This window comes from Apus apus, chromosome 9 (assembly GCF_020740795.1).
Source record: "Apus apus isolate bApuApu2 chromosome 9, bApuApu2.pri.cur, whole genome shotgun sequence".
Lineage (NCBI taxonomy): Eukaryota > Metazoa > Chordata > Aves > Apodiformes > Apodidae > Apus > Apus apus.
Genome location: NC_067290.1, coordinates 12,512,033 through 12,532,009, shown reverse-complemented (window position 1 = coordinate 12,532,009; position 19,977 = coordinate 12,512,033). Strand labels below are relative to the sequence as shown.

The 19,977-nt window shown below is 63.1% G+C and overlaps 3 protein-coding genes across 4 annotated transcripts; 2 read left to right on the top strand and 1 right to left on the bottom strand.

Annotated features, from left to right (window-relative positions):
* The first annotated feature begins 1,646 nt into the window (after nt 1-1,646).
* On the top strand, nt 1,647-9,985 carry SEMA3B (semaphorin 3B). Its single transcript, XM_051627440.1, has 18 exons — nt 1,647-1,656; nt 3,406-3,514; nt 4,417-4,574; nt 4,658-4,720; nt 4,806-4,925; nt 6,321-6,414; nt 6,503-6,622; nt 6,931-7,076; nt 7,168-7,282; nt 7,371-7,440; nt 7,523-7,667; nt 7,776-7,995; nt 8,084-8,175; nt 8,348-8,389; nt 8,493-8,650; nt 8,764-8,819; nt 8,901-9,040; nt 9,138-9,985. The coding sequence occupies exons 2-18, from the start codon at nt 3,415-3,417 to the stop codon at nt 9,576-9,578; spliced, it is 2,280 nt and encodes a 759-aa protein (XP_051483400.1). The 5' UTR covers nt 1,647-1,656; nt 3,406-3,414; the 3' UTR covers nt 9,579-9,985.
* A 938-nt stretch (nt 9,986-10,923) lies between these two features.
* Nucleotides 10,924-14,423, bottom strand: LOC127388431 (2'-5'-oligoadenylate synthase 1-like). The gene is made up of 6 exons (XM_051627918.1): nt 12,879-14,423; nt 12,404-12,704; nt 12,154-12,329; nt 11,837-12,078; nt 11,616-11,751; nt 10,924-11,527 (listed from the first exon to the last, which is right to left on the bottom strand). Exons 1-6 carry the CDS (start codon nt 13,056-13,058, stop codon nt 11,036-11,038), a joined length of 1,527 nt encoding a protein of 508 aa, XP_051483878.1. The 5' UTR covers nt 13,059-14,423; the 3' UTR covers nt 10,924-11,035.
* A 1,082-nt stretch (nt 14,424-15,505) lies between these two features.
* Nucleotides 15,506-19,337, top strand: IFRD2 (interferon related developmental regulator 2). Of its 2 annotated transcripts, XM_051627910.1 has the most exons (12): nt 15,506-15,566; nt 15,760-15,879; nt 16,014-16,098; nt 16,221-16,345; nt 16,428-16,585; nt 16,775-16,825; nt 17,159-17,328; nt 17,443-17,548; nt 17,784-17,921; nt 18,065-18,193; nt 18,268-18,363; nt 18,516-19,337. In XM_051627910.1, the coding sequence occupies exons 1-12, from the start codon at nt 15,539-15,541 to the stop codon at nt 18,594-18,596; spliced, it is 1,287 nt and encodes a 428-aa protein (XP_051483870.1). In that variant the 5' UTR covers nt 15,506-15,538; the 3' UTR covers nt 18,597-19,337. The 2 variants fall into 2 exon arrangements, with proteins under 2 accessions (XP_051483870.1, XP_051483872.1); XM_051627912.1 differs by lacking the exon at nt 16,775-16,825.
* The last annotated feature ends 640 nt before the right edge of the window (nt 19,338-19,977 follow it).

The following is a 19,977-nucleotide window of genomic DNA, read 5'->3' as shown; positions in this document are numbered from 1 at the left end:
GCTGCCTGCAAGGTCCCAGCAGGGCTGTGGGGCTGTGGTGGCAGTGACGCCATCCACCCACCTTGCCACGCATGCCGGGAGCGGCACCAAGTGGAAACGTCCCCGCTGGGTGCAGGGCAACTGAGGCACAGTGCTGGCACAGCAAATGAAGTTGCCCACTGTGAAGGGTTGGGTAACTTCCCCTCAGGGACAGCAGGGTGGGACAGCAGGGATAGGGACGCCATGCCCAACCCTTTAAGGGCCACCCAGCCAAAAGTCCTGCCATGGCACCCAGGCAGTCTTGTGGCAGAGTAACCCTTGCTATACCAGTGCCAGCAGCTCCCCTGCCACCTGTCCCCTCACTATCCCCGTACCCCTGGCTGACAGTGACACTGAGCTGGCACTTGTCACCATGACAAGACAGGGAAGGTACTGGGTGGTAGTGCTGGGACAGAGGGTGCCACCAGTCTGCTGGCACTCTGGCGCACCTGGGCCAGCAGTAGGAAGGTTACCAGCAGTGAGATGGAAAGGCATTGCCCGGGCACCCTTCCTGGCACAGCTCCTCCTGCCTGCTACTGGGCTGCCTGTGCCTGCTTGCATGGCTCCCACTGCCTGCTGAACCTACGGCCTGCCTAGGTCAGCTGCCCATCTGTGACTGCACCTGACCTGCCTGCACCCACTGCCAGCCTGCCTGCACCTGCTGCTGGCCTGCCTGCACTCACTGCCAGCCCGCCTGCACCCCCTGCCTGCTGGCACCTGCTGCCTGCCTGTACCCCCTGCCTCCACACTCACCCTCCACCTGTCTGCACCCGCCGCCTGCACCCCCCACCTCCCCACTCACACTGGACTTGCCTTCCTGGACTCCGGCACCCACAGGTAGGCACAGCCAAGGTTGCAGAGGGTACAAGGTAGGGGGTGGCCCCCAAGGCATCTCATATCCCCTCCCCAACCCAAGCCCTACCCTCCAAGGCACGCGTGGCCCCGCTGCCGGCACCACTCGGCACTTGCTATTCTTGGCAGTGGAGGCTGGAAAATGGGAGGCAGCGAAAGAATTTTGTTTGCTCCGGGCTGGGCCCATGCCAGACATCTGGGCTGCAGCTGAGCAGGGTGTGGGACCAGCCCCCCGCCAACCCCCAGCACGGCCTCCGGTGCCCCCCGGCACAGCCCAGCACACCCCAGCACAGCCCCCGGCACCTCACGCCCAGGCAGGCAGCACCTGGCTGGCAGTTGCCTCCCTCAGGGACGTTGTGGCTGATCCACTCGTGTGCTGAGACACTAGTGTGCTGAGCGTGGTGTGCTCAGCTCTGCCCGGGGGTGGCGGGTGTCACTGCGGGCCAGGCAGAGTAGCAGCGCGGGGGGAGAGCGTGTCGGTGAGTCTGTGTGAGTGTGGGTGGGTGTGTCTGTGTTTTTGCACAAGTCTATTTGGGAGCGTGTTTGCACACGCGTGTGAGTGTGCTAGAGTCCTTGACCGTGTCTACACGGGTGTGTGCGAGGGTGCCCGAGGGTTCGCGCCTGCGACTGTTTGCTTGTGTGTGCGCCGTTCCACACGCGTGTGCACGCGTGTTTGCTTGTGCATGCGCGTGTGCGTGTGCCCCCGCCCCGCCCCTCCCCTCCGGGGCCGCCCCGCTCCCTCCCGTTGGGCGGAGCCGCTCCGGGACTAGCCGAGCCGGGACCCAGGTGGGTGCCGGGGGTCGGGCAGGCTGCGGGAGCCGCGAGGGACGGGGAGGCTCCCGGATCTGGGACGGGGTGAGGTGTCCCGGGCTGCGGCCTCTGCGCTGCCGTCGGGGGTCTGCCCGGGCTGGCAGCGGAGAGATCTGGCAGCGGGATCCGTGTCCCGGCTGGCACCGGGGGGCTTGGGGGAAATGGGTCCGCCCGGGCTGACACCGGGCTCATGCAGGGGTTGGCACCGAGAGCCTCGGGGGCCGGATCTACCAGTGCTGGCACCAGGGGTCTCGTGTGCTGCCGCTGCTGCCCGTCCCCTCTGTGAACGTCGTCCTGTGTCAGCAACGAGTCGGAGCAGTCGGTGCGGGGAGGGGGTGTGGGGGAGGATCCGTGCCCGGGGGGTCTGCCCTGGCCTTTCAGCAGCGGCTTCGCAGGGAGGAGGACCCTGGTGTCCTTGCCACGGCCCTTGCTGGCCGGCAGCTGGTGGGTTGGCAAAGCCCAGCAGGTCCCCCCTTCTTGTCCCGGCACCTCTGGAAATGCAATTAGTGCTGGCTATCCTCTCACCAGGCCAGCAGGCAGCCCAGCCCTGTGGCACTGTGCCCGGCCGGGGCAGTTGCCCACTGCCCACTGCCTGCCTGGGACCCCCTCCCCACCCTGCCAGCCTGGCAGGGGGCTGCCTCTGCCCACAGGAGACAGGGCAAGCCCTGGCCGTGCCGGGTATCAGGCAGAAGTGTCCAGGTCTGAGCCGGGCACTGCCATGCACACATGGCCTGGCGCCCACCGTGACATGCAGCACTGTGCCTGAGTGGGGCAGCAGAACCTGGGACGATTACATTGAGCCCCAGTGCTACGGTGCGGCTTCGGTCATCACCGCTGAGGCCCTGATGGCTGCAGCACGGTGAAACCCGTCGGCAGTGCCGGGGGCTGTTGACAGACGTGGCCAGGCTTGTGCTTCGCACGCGGCGCAGGGCGCTGCCGCTGGCGTGTCCTGGCTGCCTGCAGCTGCCTGGGTGCTGCGGCCTGGCCGGCGGGTGAGGCAGGGAGCTGCGTGTTGGCGCGAGGCTCGCGATAACCATCGCCTCCCACTCCCCGGGGAAGAGTGTGCCGGTGCCCGAGTCAGAGGAGCTCTTCTCTTACCCCCTGGTGGGCACTTCTGAGGGTGGTGGGCATGCTGATGTGGGCTCCTTGGGGAGGATTTAGACACCTGCTTGGACAGACCCTCTCTAATCCAGCTGCCAGTCACAGGTTCGGAAGGCAGATGGCAGGGTCTGTGGCAGTGGGGGAAACTGAGGCACGGGTTGCCCTGACTCCCACAACAGTCAGCTTGCCTGTTCAGGGTGCCATGTCTGGCTGACACTGCCCTGTGCTTGCCCTGTCCCCGCAGGACAGCTCTGTGCTTGCAGGCAGGAACGGGTGCCCTCCTGCTGGCAGTGCTCGGGCAGGCGTGGGGAGGGCTGGGTGCTGCTTAGATGGGCTGCCTCAGTTTCCCCTTAAGGCAGGAGCAGGAGGGCTCCTCCAGTTGCATTTTGGTTTGGGGTTGGATTAACGGGGGCTTAAAAAACAGAGCTCATGCCTCCCCACAATCCCCGGGTCAGTCCCCAGCATGGGAGTCCCCTTGTGCCGGGCCAGGATTGCCCTGTGCTGGTGCTCGGGGCTCTCCTGATCCTGTTGGCAGCACTGAGGAAGGATCGTGGTTCGGGGGCTGCGGGGAGGGGGCTGTAACCCGAGCTGAGGTCTCGCTTCTCTGCCCCTGCCGCCAGCCAGGCCCCGGCCATGAGCCGCACGCTGCTTCTGCTCCTTCTCCTGCTGTGCGGCCCCACCGCCGGCCGACCCCCGCCTGCTGCCACCCCCCGCCTCAAGCTGTCCTTCCCCGGTGAGTGTGGGACACGAGCAGGGTGGGGAGACACAATGTCGATGTGGGTGCACCAGTATCGTATCAGCATCCAGCATCATCCCGGGGGATGGGAGCATCCTGGGGGGTGAGGGGCAGCATGGCAGGAGGGTGCGACACCCCCTGCGCTGCCACCTCACTGGCACCGGGACTCGAGTGGGCTTCCAGGCATTGCCACGGGCTGCTGGCTTCGTCGCCGGAGCCAGTCCCCCCCGGGGCCACCTGCCTGCTCTCAGCCCCTGCCATGTGCCGCTGCAGGTGCCCGTCCCCATAGAGTGCACCACGGTGGCACCCCCCAGGCCCGGCTGTGCCGTGCCCGACGGGCACACCGTGCCGGCCGGGGAGCTGGTGCCGTGTCCCGACTGGCCACCCCCTGGGCTCCGGCACGGCGCAGGGGGCTTTGTCCGGCGGTGGGTCCTGGCGAGCGCTCTGCTCCAAGCCTGACAAAGGGCTGATTGTTCCCGCCGCAGTGGGATTAGCTCGGCGGGGCAGGGAATGGCCCTTCTCCCCCGCTGCCGCCCACCGGCGTGGGTGGTGCAGGGATGGGTGCTGAGGGCCACGGGGATGGGTGCTGGGAAGTGCAAGGATGAGTGCTGGGGGGCACGGGGATGGATGCTGAGTGTTTTGGGGACAGATGGTTTGAGGATGGGTGCTGGGCAGTGCAGGGATGGGTGCTGAGTGGTTTGAGGGTGGGTGCCGGGCCGGCAGTGTTGGTGAACCCGGTCAATCCGGTGGGACAGGTTTGGGGGAGGGGGCAGGACGTGAGGGGGGCCGTGGCCAGACCCAGGTTCCCCCGGGGCGTGCATCCGGGGCAGGGGAGCGTGCCCGGCAGGGGCGGGTGCCGCAGCAGGGCCGTGCTGAGCAGTGCCGGCGGGTCCCGGCAGAGCTGCGGTCTCGCCACGGGCTGCGGCTCTTTACCCTGGAGCGTTCCTGCTGCTACGAGGCCCTGCTGCTGGACGAGGAGCGCGGCCGCCTCTTCGCAGGCGCCCAGAACCACCTCCTCTCCCTGGCCCTGGATGACATCAGCCAGAGGGATAGAAAGGTAAGGAGGGGAGACACACCCACTGCAGCTGGGTGGCCTCGGGTGCACCCCAGGGCTGTGACCGTCCTCCTCTCCCTGCCCAGATCTACTGGCCAGCACCGGTGGAGTGGAGGGAGGAGTGCAACTGGGCCGGCAAGGACATCACTGTGAGTGCTGGGAGGTGCTGGGTGAGTGCCATTGGGTGCCGAGGGGGCCAACCTAGCACTTCCTCCCCGTGCCCTCTGTCCCCAGGCTGAGTGCATGAACTTTGTGAAGATCCTGCACCCTTACAACCGGACCCACCTCTATGCCTGTGGCACTGGAGCCTTCCACCCTGTCTGTGCCTTCGTGGAGGCGGGGCAGCACGCAGAGGTGAGCCCCCCAGCGCCGCTGTGGCCCTCGGCTGCCACTGCCTGCCCGCCTCACATCCTTAGAGTCAGTGAATTGTTTTGGTTGGAAAAGACTCTTAAAATCTTCAAGTCCAACCACTAATCCAGCACTGCTGCATCTACCACTAAACCATGTCCTGAAGCACCATATCTACATGTCTATTAAATACCTCCACGGATGGAGATTTGTTACGTCCCACAAGTTGGGTACAGTGGGTACAGCACTGTCACGTCCCACAGAGTGAGCACAGAATTTTGTCCCACAAAGTGGGCATGGCTCCCCAGAGGTGGAGGCCCAAACTAAATGTCACGTCCCACAAAGTGGGCACGGGTTGAGTTCCCCAGAGGTGGGGGTTGACCCAGGGAGATTCCGATCCAATCCTCCTCTCCCAATTAATCTCTTTTACCAACCCAGTCAGCAAGATTAACCTCTGGAATTCTCTGTGTGATATTCTAGGAGTAAGACCATTACCCAGGAGGGGTAATACAAAACATTACTTAAATTGAGTAAGATTATAAACCTTGTCAAAAGGAAACACACAACAATATCACTCTCAAAGCAACAGATTACAACTAGCAGAACTTAGCAAAATTGTACTCTCAAAACAACAGGTTACAACTGGAAAAACGTAGCAAAATTAGAAATTTTGTTACCCCTATGTTAGAAACAGAGAGAGTGAGGCAGAGAGAGAGATGAAGAAAGAGAGAGAGAGAAAGGAAAGAGGGGATAGGAAAGGTTTCACCACCCTTGGATCCAGTGCTGATCTCAGCACGACACTGTGGTCCTTGGATGGCAGGTGTGTGTCCCGAGCTTTTTGAGTCTGCTTCTTTTATGGCACCTGGTCCTGCCTCTCTTGGTGAAGTTTGGCCTCCTTTGTGCAGAGTCAGTGTTGGATTCAGGAATGTCCTGGAAATGAGTCAGTGGGGCATGGGGGTCCAGGTGATCATTTGGCCCCTCAATCCAGGTTGACTAAGAACAGACCTTTATTTTCAGGAATACGCTCTGTCTTTAAACAGGAAAGTGGTCAATTGCAAGATGGCACTGTGCCTCCATGGGGCTCCTCTTGCCGGCCACTGTTCCTTATCAAGTAAGCCCAGTGTCCCATTTATACAGGTGGTTACCAAACAAGGGGCTCTCCTGGAGAGAACAGGGTCCAGGTAGTTATTAAATGAGGCCCCCACCCAAGCACAATATCCAGTTTGTCAGGGTAGACAATTTTAGACAATTACTCTTTTGGGGACTCTACAGGACTGCTCCCTGGGCAGCCTCTTCCAGGGCCTGGCAACTGTTTCAGTAAAGATATTTTTCCCAATATCCAATTGAAACCTCCCTTGACACAACCTGAGGCCGTTTCCTCTTGTTCTTACACCCCTCCAGGAGCCTGTCTTCAAGCTGGACCTCCGACGCACCGAGGATGGAAAGGGGAAGAGTCCATATGACCCCCGGCATGCAGCTGCCTCCATCCTCGTGGGTGAGGGAGAGCCGAGTCTGGTGCAGGGGTTAGAATGGCAGGGGGGTGCCCGGGGGTCCTCTCTAACGCTTCCCTTGGTGCCTGCCAGGGGAAGAGCTCTATTCTGGGGTGGCCACTGATCTGATGGGCCGGGACTTTACCATCTTCCGCAGCCTGGGCCGGCGTCCCTCCATCCGCACGGAGCAGCACGACTCCCGCTGGCTCAATGGTCAGTGCTGGGAAGTGGGAGGGCAGTGGGGCCACCGGCACCTTGTCATGGCATTGATGCTCCCTGGAGGCATCGGGGCAGAAAGTCCTCCAGGCTCGGGTGCATGCCATCCTCTGCTGCCTGCTGAGGGTGATTTCTGTGGTCCCTGTAGACCCCCAGTGCCTGGTGGGGTCCCACCTTCACTTTGCCTCTGCCCTGCAGCTGGGTAGGGGGGAGTCTGCACCCTCTTGAAACCCTGGTGGGTGCCCTGGGGTCCCCGGGGAGCAGAGCTAGCAGGGACACTGGAAGCAGCACCCCTCTGTCCCCAGAGCCCAAGTTTGTGGCCGTGTTTTGGGTGCCGGAGAGTGAGGACCCTGATGATGACAAGATCTACTTCTTCTTCCGTGAAACCGCAGTGGAGCGGCAGCAGGGGCTGGGCAAGACCAGCTTTGCCCGCATTGGCCAGATCTGCCGGGTGAGAACATCTGCGGGGTGGGCGGGGGGCTGGGGTATCCCTTGGGTGCCACCAGCTGCTGCTGACATCGGTACCCTCCCTTTCTTGGCAGAATGATGTGGGTGGGCAGCGCAGCCTGGTCAATAAGTGGACAACCTTCCTGAAGGCTCGGCTCATCTGTGCCGTGCCGGGACCCGATGGGGCAGACACCCACTTCGATGAGCTCCGTGAGTGGGGGGGTACGGGTAGCTCCCCAGAGTGCCCACAGGTGGCCCTGGCATGTCAGCACCATGCTGACACCCTCCTGGCTTGCAGGGGACGTCTTTCTGCTGCAGACAAGGGACAAGCGCAACCCCCTGGTCTATGCCGTCTTCTCCACCTCCAGGTTGAGCCCCCTCCCAGCTGCCCACTCACTGCCCAGCAGTGCCGCCCTCGCCCTTCACATCATACCCTCTCTCTCCCACCAGCTCCGTTTTCCAGGGCTCGGCTGTCTGTGTCTACACCATGGCCGACATCCGCCGGGCTTTCCTGGGCCCCTTTGCACACAAAGAGGGTCCCAACTACCAGTGGGTGTCATATCAGGGGCGTGTGCCTTACCCCCGCCCAGGCATGGTACGTAGTGCTGGGGCGTCCTGGCTGGTGCTGCCGGTGGGGACTGGTATCCAGAGTAGGGGCCGTGGGGAGCCAGACCCCCACTCAGTCAACACCGCCTCCCTGCAGTGCCCCAGCAAAACCTTCGGTACCTTCAGCTCCACCAAGGACTTCCCAGATGAGGTGATCCAGTTTGCCCGACACCACCCGTTGATGTACAACCCAGTGCTGCCCCACAGCCAGCGGCCCCTCTTCCTGCAAGCTGCTGTGCCCTACACCTTCACCCACATTGCCGTGGATCGCGTCTCCGCTGCTGATGGCCAGTACGATGTCCTCTTCATTGGCACAGGTATGTGGTGACCCTGGGGCTGGGCAGGAGGGCATTGCTGGGGGATGGCGAGGCTGGAACTCCCAGCCTCACTCCCCCATTCCTGTAGACATGGGCACAGTGCTGAAGGTGGTCTCCATGCCCACGGAGAGCTGGCACCGCATGGAGCCACTGCTGCTGGAGGAGCTTCAGGTCTTCCAGGTGAGGAGGGGGGGCTCTGTGCCCCCTCATTTGGACCCTCTGCAGCACCCCTTTGTGCTGTCCACACTCTGGGTCATACCAGGGTGCTCCATCTACTGGGATGTGGGAACTGGCAGCCCAGATGCCTATGTCCTCCCACACTCCCTAACTCCTGCCTGCTCTCTGCCTGCAGGATGCCTCCCCCATCACCAGTCTGCAGCTTTCCTCCAAGCGGGTAAGGGGGGACACTTGGTGGGTCCCCACGTCCTGCCATGGCTCTGCCTGGCCCTGTGCCATGGCACCAGGGTGCTCAGCTCCTCTCTCCACTACTCCCCCAGCAACAGCTCTACGCCGGCTCGGTCATGGCGCTAGCCCAGCTGCCCCTGCACCGCTGTGGTGCCTACGGCAAAGCCTGTGCTGAGTGCTGCCTAGCTCGGGACCCGTACTGCGCCTGGGATGGCACCACCTGCACCCGCTATGTGCCCAACACCAAGAGGTGGGTAACATGGTGACGTGACAGTGTCAGTGCAGCCCTGGGGTGGCCTGCCCCGAGGCTACGGTGAGGGGTGCAGGTAGCATGGCCCCCACTCCTCTGCTACCTTCCCGCAGGCGTTTCCGCCGGCAGGACATCCGCAATGGTGATCCCAATGTGCTCTGCTCTGAAGGTGAGCCAGAACCTGGGGGGGGGGAGGCGCGGTCAGCCCTGCCAGGGCAGGGGGCTGACAGCTGGGCTGTGTTCCCCCTAGACCCCCAGCAGGGCAGTGTGCCCCAGAAGCAGCTGTATGGGGTGGAGGGCAGCACCGCCTTCCTGGAGTGCATCCCTAAATCCCTTCAAGCCCGCATCCTCTGGACGTACCAGCGCAGCCCGGATGATCCCCAGAGAGAGGTAGGTTCTCCTTGGCTGGTGTCGCCAGCAGGGCTGTGCCGTGCCGTGCCATTCCATGCCACGCTGAGCTGACCAACTGTTGTCGCGGGTGTCGCAGGTGCAGGTGGATGAGCGGGTGGTGCGGACGGAGCGGGGGGTCCTGCTGCGCAGCGTGCAGCGCTCCGACACCGGCCTCTACTTCTGCCACGCCACTGAGCACGGCTTCACCCAGCCCCTGCTGCAGCTTTCCCTGGAGGTGATCAGTGCCCGGCAGGCAGCAGGCATGTCGCCCCATGGTGACCCCCAGCTTGCCGCCGGGCCCCCCGGCCGCAAGGTCTGGTACCAGGACTTCCTCCAGTTGGTGGAGCGCCCGCCGCTGGGGTCTGTGGACAGGGTTTGCCAGCGTCTGTGGAGCCGGTGGAGACCCCCGCCGCCCCCCCGTGCCTATGCTGGACCTCCTGGCCGTGGGCAGGGCGAGGAGCCGCGCAAAGCCCGCCGCCGGCGTACCCACGAGGGACCGCGGGCTGAGCGGGGCCCGCGCAGCACATCCCCCTGGTGACCCCGGGGCCGGCCCCGGGTGCCGGGCTCTGCCTAGGAGCGGGGCCGCGGGCAGGGGCAGAGCCCCCCGCCGGCCTTGGCTGCCCCGCCGACAGCACCGGAGCTGGGCGCGGGCAGCAGTGGGGGGCTGCAGCTCCAGGGCCAGGAGGGCAGCCAGGTTGACAACCCTCCAAGTGGCTGCTGGCCACCCGTGTCACTGGCTCCAGCACCAGTTGGGGGACCCAGCCAGCTGCTGACATTGCAGTCACCGAAATATTTATTAACGACTGTTACAGATGAATGTAAGCCTGCCCTGATCGGGGGCAGCAGGGCCAGGCTGTGCCCCCCCAGGCATGGCACCGTGAGGGGATGGGGCAGCAAGGGCCACCATCAGGTCCTGGGGGGGTTGCAGGTGGTAGTGGGGCCCCAGAGGGGTGGGACAGGCATTGCCAGGATGTGAGGGGATCGGGCAGGAGGAGGGGTGCCCAGTGCCCCGTGTGCAGACCAGCGATGTGGGGGGGAGGGGCTTGTACTAATTGAGCACAATAAAGCAGAGGTTTCATCCCAGCGTCCTGCCTTTGCCCAGGGGAGCACTGGTGTGGGCTGGCCGGTGCCAAGAGGGTGAGCACCGTGGGTTGGGGAGGGCCAGGTCCTGTGGGGACATGGCCAAGGCCAGTGAGTTTTCCCCACCCTTACAGCTTTCGTTTCTGGAAGATGGAAACTGAAACTTGGCGTTTCCCCAGTGTCACGAGCCTTGCGCTTAAGGCAGTAACATGAGGTAAACTGGGGATTTGCTGCCTCCTACTGCCTGCAGTAGCACCAGGGACCCCGGTGGCACTGGCACCAGCCGCATCCCACTGCCTGGGGTGACATCAGGCCCCCCCTGGTGCCATGGCACTGGCTGTGCCCCAGCCTCGACCCTCAAGCCCCCCACATGGCCACAGGCAGGGCACCCCCAGCCCCTGGAAGGGGTCTGGTGCAACGTCCCTGTGGTGGTCACCCAGGGAAGACTGTGGGCAGGAGACCCTCATGGGGCTGGACACAAGGGCTGGGCAGGGGACCAGAGCCAGCTTTGCCTGACAGTGATGGAGCAGTGGCCCGAGAAGGTTTCAGGTCCGAGAAGGTTTCATCCTCTACCTGCTCCTGCCTACAGCAGCTTTGGAAGTGTTTTTTTCCTGAGGGCCAGCCAACATGGGGCTAGCATCCCTAGCCCCACCAGGCAGCACCACTTCTCTGCACCCCTATGTCGCTTGGCCACAGCAGCAGCTGATGGCATTGAGATGCCCCCCCTCATGCCAGGGTCTCCCCTTAACCACCTACCCCCCCAAGCCACTTGGCACCATCCCAAATCCAGTGAGCAGCACAAGGAGCTATCAAGACATTTATTTCTAGGGCAACAGGGGGGGGGCACAGGGGAGTTACAGAGGTCTGAGCTGGGGCAAAGCTCAGGAAGATGAGCAAGCAGGGAACTGGGAATGCCTAGGGCCTGCGCCCCCCACCCCGAAGCTTCCCGAGCAGGTAGATGGTGCTCCTGGGCTGAACTCTGTAATGTGCCAGTGTGTGCTGGTCCTCCAACTCCTGGGAGTCGTACTGCAGGCGCTGCTGAGGAGGGGGAGGCCCACCCTGTCTGTGAATCATCTCCTTCAGCTGCCGGACTGTGTGGGTGGGCAGCACCCTGTAGGTGGTGGTCTGGTTGCCCTTCACAAAGATCTCCATCTCCCTGGGCTCGGTTTCCAGCAGCATCAGAGTGATGTTATAGAAGATGCCATGAGTGGCCAGGGTCTCACTGTCCTGCAGAGCAACAGTGGTCCTGCCTGCCTCCTGCCATGCCAGGCGCTGCCTGTGTGGGGAGATACCCCACACCTTTTCGATCTCCTCCTTCAGTTGCCAGATGGTGATGCTCGGGCTGACAGTCTTGCTCAGTCTGATGCCTGTCAGCTGCCTCACCTCAATCTCCACAGACCGGGCTGGCTGTAGGGAAAGAAAAGCAAGTAGGCAAAGCAGGCGGGGTAGGGCAGGGGGTGGGGGCTGCGATGCCTGCAGGCACAGGCAGCCTTACCTGTACAGCCCAGGGCCGGGCGTCCTTGAGGCAGGGCAGCTGTGCCGAGTGGGAGGCAGCTTCCTGTGCCAGCAGGTCCCACCTTGTGCCTTGGCCCAGAATCCCTGTGGGGTCGGCCGGGTCCAGGATCACGGGGCTGCAAACAGAGAGCGGGTGCTGCTGTCAGCCCCAGGCAGTGCTGGGGGGTGGGTGACACAGGTCTCACCGGGCACGGTCCTCACCGGGGACTGCCTAGCAGTCTCTTCACGTGGTCACCGGTCCGGTTGTCTTTGAGCGAATAGAACTTCTCCCAGTAGATGCAGATCTCCTGGTGCCGGCGCAGCAGCTCCAGCACCGTACGGAAACCCTCAGCTGTGACAAAGCTGTCGCTCGAGCGCATGCCCTCCTCCCAGGCGTAGATGGTCAGCAGCTCCAAGGCATACTTGGGGGGCAGGTCTTCGTTGGGGTACTGTGGCTTCACCATCTGGGGAGAAAATGGGGTGAGAGCTGGCCGAGTGGGTTGCCTGGTGAGTGCCAGGGAAGCCAGGCAGCCCCTCACCTTCTTATACCAATGCTTGACCAGGCGCACAAGGTTCTTCAGCTTGGCAGGGCAACGCTTCACAAACTTCTTCTGCAGTTCAGTGAAGCAGGGAGAGAACTCCCCAGGGCTGCTGCCAATGTCCAGGAGCCCCACAAACACATTTGGGTCTGGACGGTCATCCCCTTGCACGTTCCCTGTGGGGTGAGAAAGAAGGTGAGAGTCACCTCAGTGCTGACACCCCAGCCCCACACCAGCCCACAGCCCTTACCCAAGGCATCATAGGCAGGAAGAATGTCCACTTCAATGGACTCCGAGTTCCTCTTGGAGCAGAGAGTGAGGCTGAGGGAGCGTGGTGCATTGTTGGGACCCTTGTATCGGGGTTCACTGATGCTGACAGTGAAGTTCAGTCTCTCCCTGGAGATACGCAGCCCTTGCTCAATCAATTGCAGGATATACTGTCTCTCCTTGTCCTGCTTCTGCACGTGATAGCTGGAGAAGTAGTTGATGAAGAGCACCACGTCGGCATCGGAGTTGTTCTTCAGGGCTGTGCCCTTGCCCGCCGAGCCACCCTGCAGTGACACACCCTGCCCGCTCAGCACTGCTGCCCGTGGGCGCAGGCATCACCTGACACCATCCCTGAAGCTTCCGGGGGGAACTGAGGCAGGGCAGGAGCTGGGGCAGTGGGAGAGAGGGAAGGGTGGCAGTAGGGGTGCCCGCTGGCCACTGAGCCCTGCAGCACTCACCTTAACAGTCTTCTGGACACGGATGCTTTTCTCAAAGCAGCACTCCTTCAGGAAGGTGCAGATCTGCTCCACTGTCTCCTTCACCTGCATTCTGAACTCCGTGCTGGGCTGCAGATTCTCCATGATCCAGCTGTCCAGCTTGTTGGCGGCCACCGTCCATAGCATGCTCATGGATAACATCTGTCCCTCTTCTATCCTGCCAGTTACGGTCACTCTTCTCTCTCGGCTTGCTCCTGCCTGCAGCAGCTTTTAAACCTTCCCAGGTCACCGCCCCGCTGGCGTCAGCGCCGGGCAGCTAAGGTGGCCGCTGCTTCGCCTCTCCCCATCTGCGCGGCACAGCCGTCACCCCGACACCCAGCAGAGGGGCTTCGGTGACTGCGGCGGTGCAATGGGACATGACTGGTGCCAGCATCACCGGGGGTCCTGGTGCCCCCCGGCCGGTGGGCGGTGCGGGCAGCGCGCTGCTGCTCCCGCTGCCTTAAGCGCCGGCGGAGACGGGAAACGGGACTTTCTGTTTCTGCTCCGTTTTCGGTTTCCGCCTCTCGCCGGCTGGAAACGAAAGTGCAAAGGGTCGCTGTGATGTTCGGGGTGTGGCGAATACCGCAGGTGAACCGGAGAGTTTAGTGTGGGATGTGAGACAAACAAGGCACAAAATTGGTGCCACTGGGCAAAGACATCCGGAGATAACTCTTACCGTCTGATCTGTACCTAAATAAAAGCCAATTTGTGTACCCGATATTGTGTTGGTTTTGTTTTGCCCTGGTGGGATCACAAAGAATCTCCACGTATCCGATTATCGGATCGTGACAGTCTTGTCCATGCCCCACCCTGCAATTGATTCCCTGCCATCCGGGGAAACTGGGAAGAGCCAAAAAACGGAATGAACCTCAAGCCTGGAAACTCGAAGCACGAGGATGGGCAGGAGCCGTGGGCAACGAAGAAGGAAAGAAAGGGGATATAGAGTAGGAACAGGAGCGGGAAGGGAGGAGTGGGCAGGAGAGAGTCAGGGAGTAGAAGGCAGGAAGGGACAGGGATGGGTCAGGAATGGAGCAGTAGCAGGAGCGGGGATGTGGGTAAGGATGGGGATAGACGTGGGGTGAGGTCGGGGTCAGGGACAGGAAAAGTGGCAGGGATAGGGACAGACAGTGGCAGGGAGAGGGACAAGGGCAGGGATATGGTCAGGAGCAGGGACAGAAGCAGAGATACAGGCAGGAGCAGTGAAAAGGCCAGGACAGGGACTAGGGCAGGAGCAGGGACAAGTGTCCCCTCAGTGCTGGGTTGACAGCAGGGCAGATACTGAAACAGGAATGCAGGCAGGGGCAGGAACATCAGCAATGATGTGGGCAGGAACAGGGATACAAGCAGAGATGGGGTTATAGGCAGTGTTACTGGCAGGGACAGAGACAGGGGCAGAAATGGGGACAGGAGCAGGGATCTGGGCAGGGATACATGCAGGGGCAGGGACACAGACAGAAGCTGAGATACAGGCAGGAAGAGGAGCAGAGCCGGAGACGGGTTATGGGCAGGTGTGCAGAAAGGGTAGGAACAAGCAGGGGAGGATGTGGGCAGGGAGAGGACCAGCAGCCGATACTGGAGTACAGGCAGGGGCAGGTGTTCCAACAATACAAGTCACTCTTTATCCGTGCCCATGGGGTGTCCCAGCCAAATCGGAGCACCTCAAATATGCTTTCACACGGGGCTTTCACACCCTTCCAGCGCTGGGGTACAGCACAGTGTGACCAACCCCTGCCCCTCCCGGCCCACTTTGCAAAGCCACTGCAATTCTAGGGCATCATTATCCTCCCCTTCTCCTCCCCTGGCTGTCCCTGGAGCCAGCCTTGCTACAGCTCCTTATCTGGGAGGCCAGGAAACAGGACAGTCGGGGAGGACCTGGGGTGCTGGCCTTATCTGGGGAGTCGAGGCAGCCTTCATCCTTTGGGGTGGGGCTCTGCTCCTCCTTGCAAGGAGCTGGAGGCCTGTGCCCAAGCCTGCTGAGCCAGAGCTGTGCAGTGGACAACGTAAACCACAGGTAGATACAGCTTAAGAGACTTCGTGCAGCTTCACTCTATGAAGACGAATGTTTCACAAACAGTTAGGGAATGAGATTTTTCCGAACAAGACGCAGGCGGGGACGGGGGCAGAAGCAGGGACAGTAACAGGCCAGGGGTGGAAATAGTGACAGCAGCAGGGGCAAGGGCAGGGGCAAGGATGGCAGCAGAGCAGCAGGGCAGCAGGCAGGGGCAGGGGCAGGGGCAAGGGCAGCAGCAGGGCAGCAGGGCAGCAGGCAGGGGCAAGGACAGGGGCAAGGGCAGGGGCAAGGACGGCAGCAGGGCAGCAGGCAGGGGCAGCAGCAGGGCAGCAGGGCAGCAGGCAGGGGCAAGGACAGCAGCAGGGCAGCAGACAGGGGCAAGGGCAGCAGCAGGGCAGCAGGGCAGCAGGGCAGCAGGGCAGCAGGCAGGGGCAAGGGCAGCAGCAGGGCAGCAGGACAGCAGGGCAGCAGGCAGCTACAGGACGCGGGCAGCACCGAGCACAACCCACGAGCCGGCGCCGGGCGCGTGCGCAGATGGTGGCGGCCGCTCCCAGGGGGCCGCGCGCGGGGGGGCGGGGCCAGGGGCGGGGCCTGCGGGGCGGGGCGGGGCCAGTGCCCGCGCGTGCCGGCCATGCCGCGGTCCCGCCGAGCCGCGCGCCGTGAGTGGGGCCCGGGCGGTGCGGGGCGGGCAGGGGGCCCGGGCGGGGGGGCACCCAGCGGGAGGGCGGCGGGGCCCGTCCGGCCTGCCCTGCTGTCCCTTCCCCTCCTGGCACTGGGGCGCAGGGTCCCGCACCGGCCCCACGGCCCGCACAGGGCCCCGCGCAGCTCCTGTCCCCACCACTTGCCCCGCAGGTGGCCCTGGCAGCGCCCGAGCAGGCTCACCCGCCAGCGAGGAGGAGGAGGTCGGCAGCGAGGTGCTGAGCCACTGCAGCAGCGCCAGCGAGGGGACCATCCCCGCCGAGGAGGCCGCAGGTGAGCCCCGGGGCCGCCCCGCTCCTTCACCCCCCCCCCGCTGCCTGTCCCCGGGGGTGGCCGGGCCGTTGCTGGGTTTCCCCACCGTGCGCCTTCACACCCGGGCCCTTCCGTGACCTGGGTGCACCCGGCAGGGAGCGAGGCAGCAGGTGAGCCAGGCCAGGAGGAGGAGGCAGAGGACAGGCTGAAGGAGCACATGGACAACCTCCTGGACAAGAGGTGAGGACCGGCTGTCACCCCTTGTGGGCACGCTGCCCATCCCTGCTGTGGCTGCCAGGCACAGGCAGGGCCGTGGCTTGTCCTAGGCCCCCCACCCCGTGACCTCCTGCCATTTCTCTCAGCGCCAAGACACGTCAAGCAGCACTGCAGAGCCTGCGCCTGGCCTTCTCCTCCAAAACCCTCTCCGAGTTCCTGCTGGAACGCCGCCTCACACTCACCGATTCCCTGGAGAAGTGTCTCAAGAAAGGTTTGGGGACAGGTGGGTGGCAGGGCTGGGGGTGGCAGGGCTGGTGAACTGGTGTCTGAGGGAGGTCTCGTGCTGCCCGCAGGTAAAGGGGAGGAGCAGGCGCTGGCGGGCACCGTCCTCACCCTCCTCTGCCTCCAGATGGGCTCCGGCCCGGAGGGGGAAGAGATGTTTCGCAGCCTGAAGCCCCTGCTCGTCAGCGTCCTGGTGGACAGCACAGCCAGCCCCAGTGCCCGGCAGAGCGTAAGACCTGGCCCCTTTGCTCCTGGGACTTCAGAGGCCCCTGTGGTCACGGGAGGGTGGCAGGACTGGGTGCTGCAGGGAGCAGTGGAATAAAGCAGGGACACGCTCTCCCTGCTTCCCCGTGGCTGGGCACTGGCTCTGGCCTGGTGCTGCTGCCTCTGACTGCCTTTTCACCACGTCTCTTACCAGTGTGCCACGGCCCTGGGCATGTGTTGCTACATTGCTGCTGCTGACCTCGAGGTAACTGTGCCTGGGTGTCACCTGTACCCCTGCTGGAGGGCACCCCAGGGGCTGCCATGCCACCCACCCTTGGCACACAGTGCCAGGGCAGCTTGGAGCTGAGCAAGGGAAGGGGCACAGGGACATCAGTGACACTTCAGGCAGCTTGGAGCTGAGCTGAGTGTAGAAGCCCACCTCGCAGAGATGCTGTGTCCTGGGTGGAGGAGTCCCTCCTGCCCTGGGGAGCTCCTGGTGCCCCTGGTCAGGGTGGGTCCCTTTTGGTCCCCAGTGCATGGCTTTGCTTTGGTGTCTTCCTGGCAGCTGTGGTCTGACAGGCTTGTTTCCTCCCTCCAGGACCTGATTTCATGCCTGTCCTGCTTGGAGAGCATCTTCAGCCCCTCCAACCTAGATGAGGGGGGCTCGGCACCAGCCCAGCATGGCCCTCTGCACTGTAGCGCGCTCCAGTCATGGTCCCTGCTCCTCACCATCTGTCCCCCCTCCCATATCAAGAGCATCTTGGACAAGTGAGTGGGAAATGAGGGGGTGTTTGGGCTGGTGTGGAGCAGCCAGCTGTGGCAGGGGGCACTTCCAGTGTGGTGCCTGGCCCCCCTGACTCCTTTCCTGCCTTCCTGTCCCAGTGGCTGGCTGAAGCTGCCCCCACTGCTCTCCAGCAGCAGCGTTGCGCTGCGCATCCTGGCTGGGGAGGCCATCGCGCTGGTCTTCGAGCTGGCCCAGGACATGGAGGTACGGGGAGCACTGCAGCAGCAGGAGGCAGTGGGTGGGCAGGGAGCTGCTGGCACTGGGACCCTGCCCATCCCCCAGCTGAGCTGCCAGAATTAGGATGCACCAGCGTGGTGTCACCAGCAGTGCCCAGGCAGCGGGGCTGGCCCTGGTGATCCCACAGCCCTGTCCTGGCAATAGCAGTGGCATGCATTGCCCAGAGCTGTGTCTTCTCCAAACTCCCCTGGATTTGTGGCAGGAGCACTTGTGCCACCAAGATGCAGAGTTCCTACAAGCCCAGTTCAAGGTCCTGGCTACCGAGAGCAATAAGTACCGAGCCAAGACAGACCGACGGAAGCAGCGATCCATCTTCCGGGACATCCTGCGCTTCATCGAGGTACCAGAGGCTGGCAGTGCCCTTCCCTGCCAACCTGTGTATCTGCTGCCCAGCTGCTGGGCAATTCCCCTCTCTCTGCTGAGTACCAGGGGACACGCAGGGCTGGTGCCCAGGTGATCACTGATGCCCCTCTCTCTGCCCAGAGTGGGGAGTACCAAGAGGAGACCATCCGATTTGGCCTGGAGTGCATGTACCTGGACAGCTGGGCACGCCGGCGGACCTACCAAGCCTTTAAAGAAGTGCTGGGCTCTGGCATCTGCCACCACCTTCAGGTAAGGAGTGGGTGACCATGCTGGAGCGTGCCAGGTTGGTGCCAGTGGGTGCTGACAGACCCCTTTTTCTGCAGAACAACGAGCTACTACGGGAGATCTTTGGCCTCGGGCCCCCCTTGGTGCTGGATGCGGCCGCTCTGAAAGCCAGCAAGGTCTCCCGCTTTGAGAAGGTGGGTGCCCCCACCCAGAGTTGTGCCTGCAGTCCCCTCCCACACCATCGTGGGATTCAGCCAAGCACCCACCTGCAACCATGGAACCCTGAGCACAGTGGGCACAGGTGAGTAGAGGAGCACCCCCTAATCCATCTCTCCTTTCCTTCCAGCACCTCTACAACTCGGCTGCCTTCAAAGCCCGCACGAAAGCCCGGAGCCGGGTGCGGGACAAGCGGGCAGATGTGCTGTGATGGGCAGAGGGGGGCAGAGCCCCAAGCCCACCTGGACTGCAGACCCAGCACTGTGAGGGGCAGGTGACCCTGGCCCTTGAGCTTTTATTCATGTACAGCAGAGTATTTAATGCCTGGAGCTGCCCCACCGGGGGTTGCCCCCTCTTTTTATTTTTTTAACCAAAAAAAAAAAAAAAAAGGCTAAAAGAAGAGCAGGGAGGTAGGCAGCAGTATGCTGCCTTGTGCCTGCTCTGTGGCTGGGGCTCTGCTTGGCACAGAGGAAGGGGGTCTCACAGGGCTCCTCTTTTGGAGGCAGGGCTCTTACTCCCCCTCCCCCCGTCCCACAGGGGCACTGTGGTGGCCTGGCAGAGCCCAAAGAGCTGGGTGGGAGGGCAGAGCACTCCCCCAACTCCCCCCTGCCCCACCGGGCACAGCCCCTGCCTCCACAGCTGGCCTGGCACCCAGGGCTGGTGGCAAGGCAGCTTGGGGTGGCAGGTGCTGCCCAGCCCTGCTGGCTGCCCGCTCTGAGCCCTTTTCCAGCCAAATGCTCTATATGAAATAGTTCTCTTGTGGGAAATTAATTATGGGGTGGTGACACAGCAGACGAGCCCCAGTGCTGCCCGTGCAGCCTTGGGGGCTGCTGCCTGGGCGGGCACGGGGCCACACCAGCTGGTAGTGCCTGACACCCTGGGAATGTATCTATGGTGGCAATTTTCTAAGACTTTGATTACAGAAGGTTATTAAAAGGCTAATTGGAGGGTACCTTCTGCCTTGTGCCTGTCCTTGCAGCTCTGTCCCTTTTTCCCTCAGACTGGGGTGGGGGACAGGATGGCCCCTATCACCCCCTGTGACCTGTGGGGCAATGCTGCCAGGTCTAAGCAGGATGGGCTGGGGGTACAGCTGCCTGCTCCCCCCTCCCGCCCTGGGGTGCCCCTTAGGTGCCCATGGTGGGACCAAGAGCAGCTCAGCGGTGCCCGCCAGGCTCGGTACTGGTGTTGAGGCGAGCCCAGAGCTGCCTGCTGGTTGCCCGCAGCTGGCGCACGATGTCCTCCTGGCTCTGCAGCCACTGGGCCAGCGCCCGCACCGACTGGCTCTGCAGGACTGCGGGGACATAAGTGGGACGCACTGGGGATGGGCAGCCTGGCCCTCCCGCAGCTCCCCCTCCAAACCCTGACCCTGCCCACTGACACGTACCACTCAGGTAGATGGCCAGCGTGGCCAGGACCAGGCTGGCCAGGGCCAGGAGCCCCAGCAGGGCCAGGAGCTGGAGCTGGCCGAGGCAGGGGCAGGGGCTGGCGGTGGGCACAGGGCGCAGGGTGGGCAGGAGCACTGGGGGGCCATGGGCCATGGGGCGAGGCGGGGGCCGGTGCAGGCTTCTGGAGGGAGCTGGGCCATTGCCTGC

Excerpts from the sequence above, each read along its gene's own strand:
- SEMA3B (XM_051627440.1), top strand. The coding sequence starts at position 3,415 with ATGAGCCGCACGCTGCTTCTGCTCCTTCTCCTGCTGTGCGGCCCCACC. Across the intron at positions 4,575-4,657 it reads TCAGCCAGAGGGATAGAAAG|ATCTACTGGCCAGCACCGGT; the intron begins GTAAGGAGGGGA and ends CTCCCTGCCCAG. Across the intron at positions 8,651-8,763 it reads TATGTGCCCAACACCAAGAG|GCGTTTCCGCCGGCAGGACA; the intron begins GTGGGTAACATG and ends ACCTTCCCGCAG.
- LOC127388431 (XM_051627918.1), bottom strand. The coding sequence starts at position 13,058 with ATGTTATCCATGAGCATGCTATGGACGGTGGCCGCCAACAAGCTGGAC. Across the intron at positions 12,705-12,878 it reads GTGTCCAGAAGACTGTTAAG|GGTGGCTCGGCGGGCAAGGG; the intron begins GTGAGTGCTGCA and ends GTGTCACTGCAG. Across the intron at positions 12,079-12,153 it reads TCAAGCATTGGTATAAGAAG|ATGGTGAAGCCACAGTACCC; the intron begins GTGAGGGGCTGC and ends TTTTCTCCCCAG.
- IFRD2 (XM_051627910.1), top strand. The coding sequence starts at position 15,539 with ATGCCGCGGTCCCGCCGAGCCGCGCGCC. Across the intron at positions 17,922-18,064 it reads ACATCCTGCGCTTCATCGAG|AGTGGGGAGTACCAAGAGGA; the intron begins GTACCAGAGGCT and ends CTCTCTGCCCAG. Across the intron at positions 18,194-18,267 it reads GCATCTGCCACCACCTTCAG|AACAACGAGCTACTACGGGA; the intron begins GTAAGGAGTGGG and ends CTTTTTCTGCAG.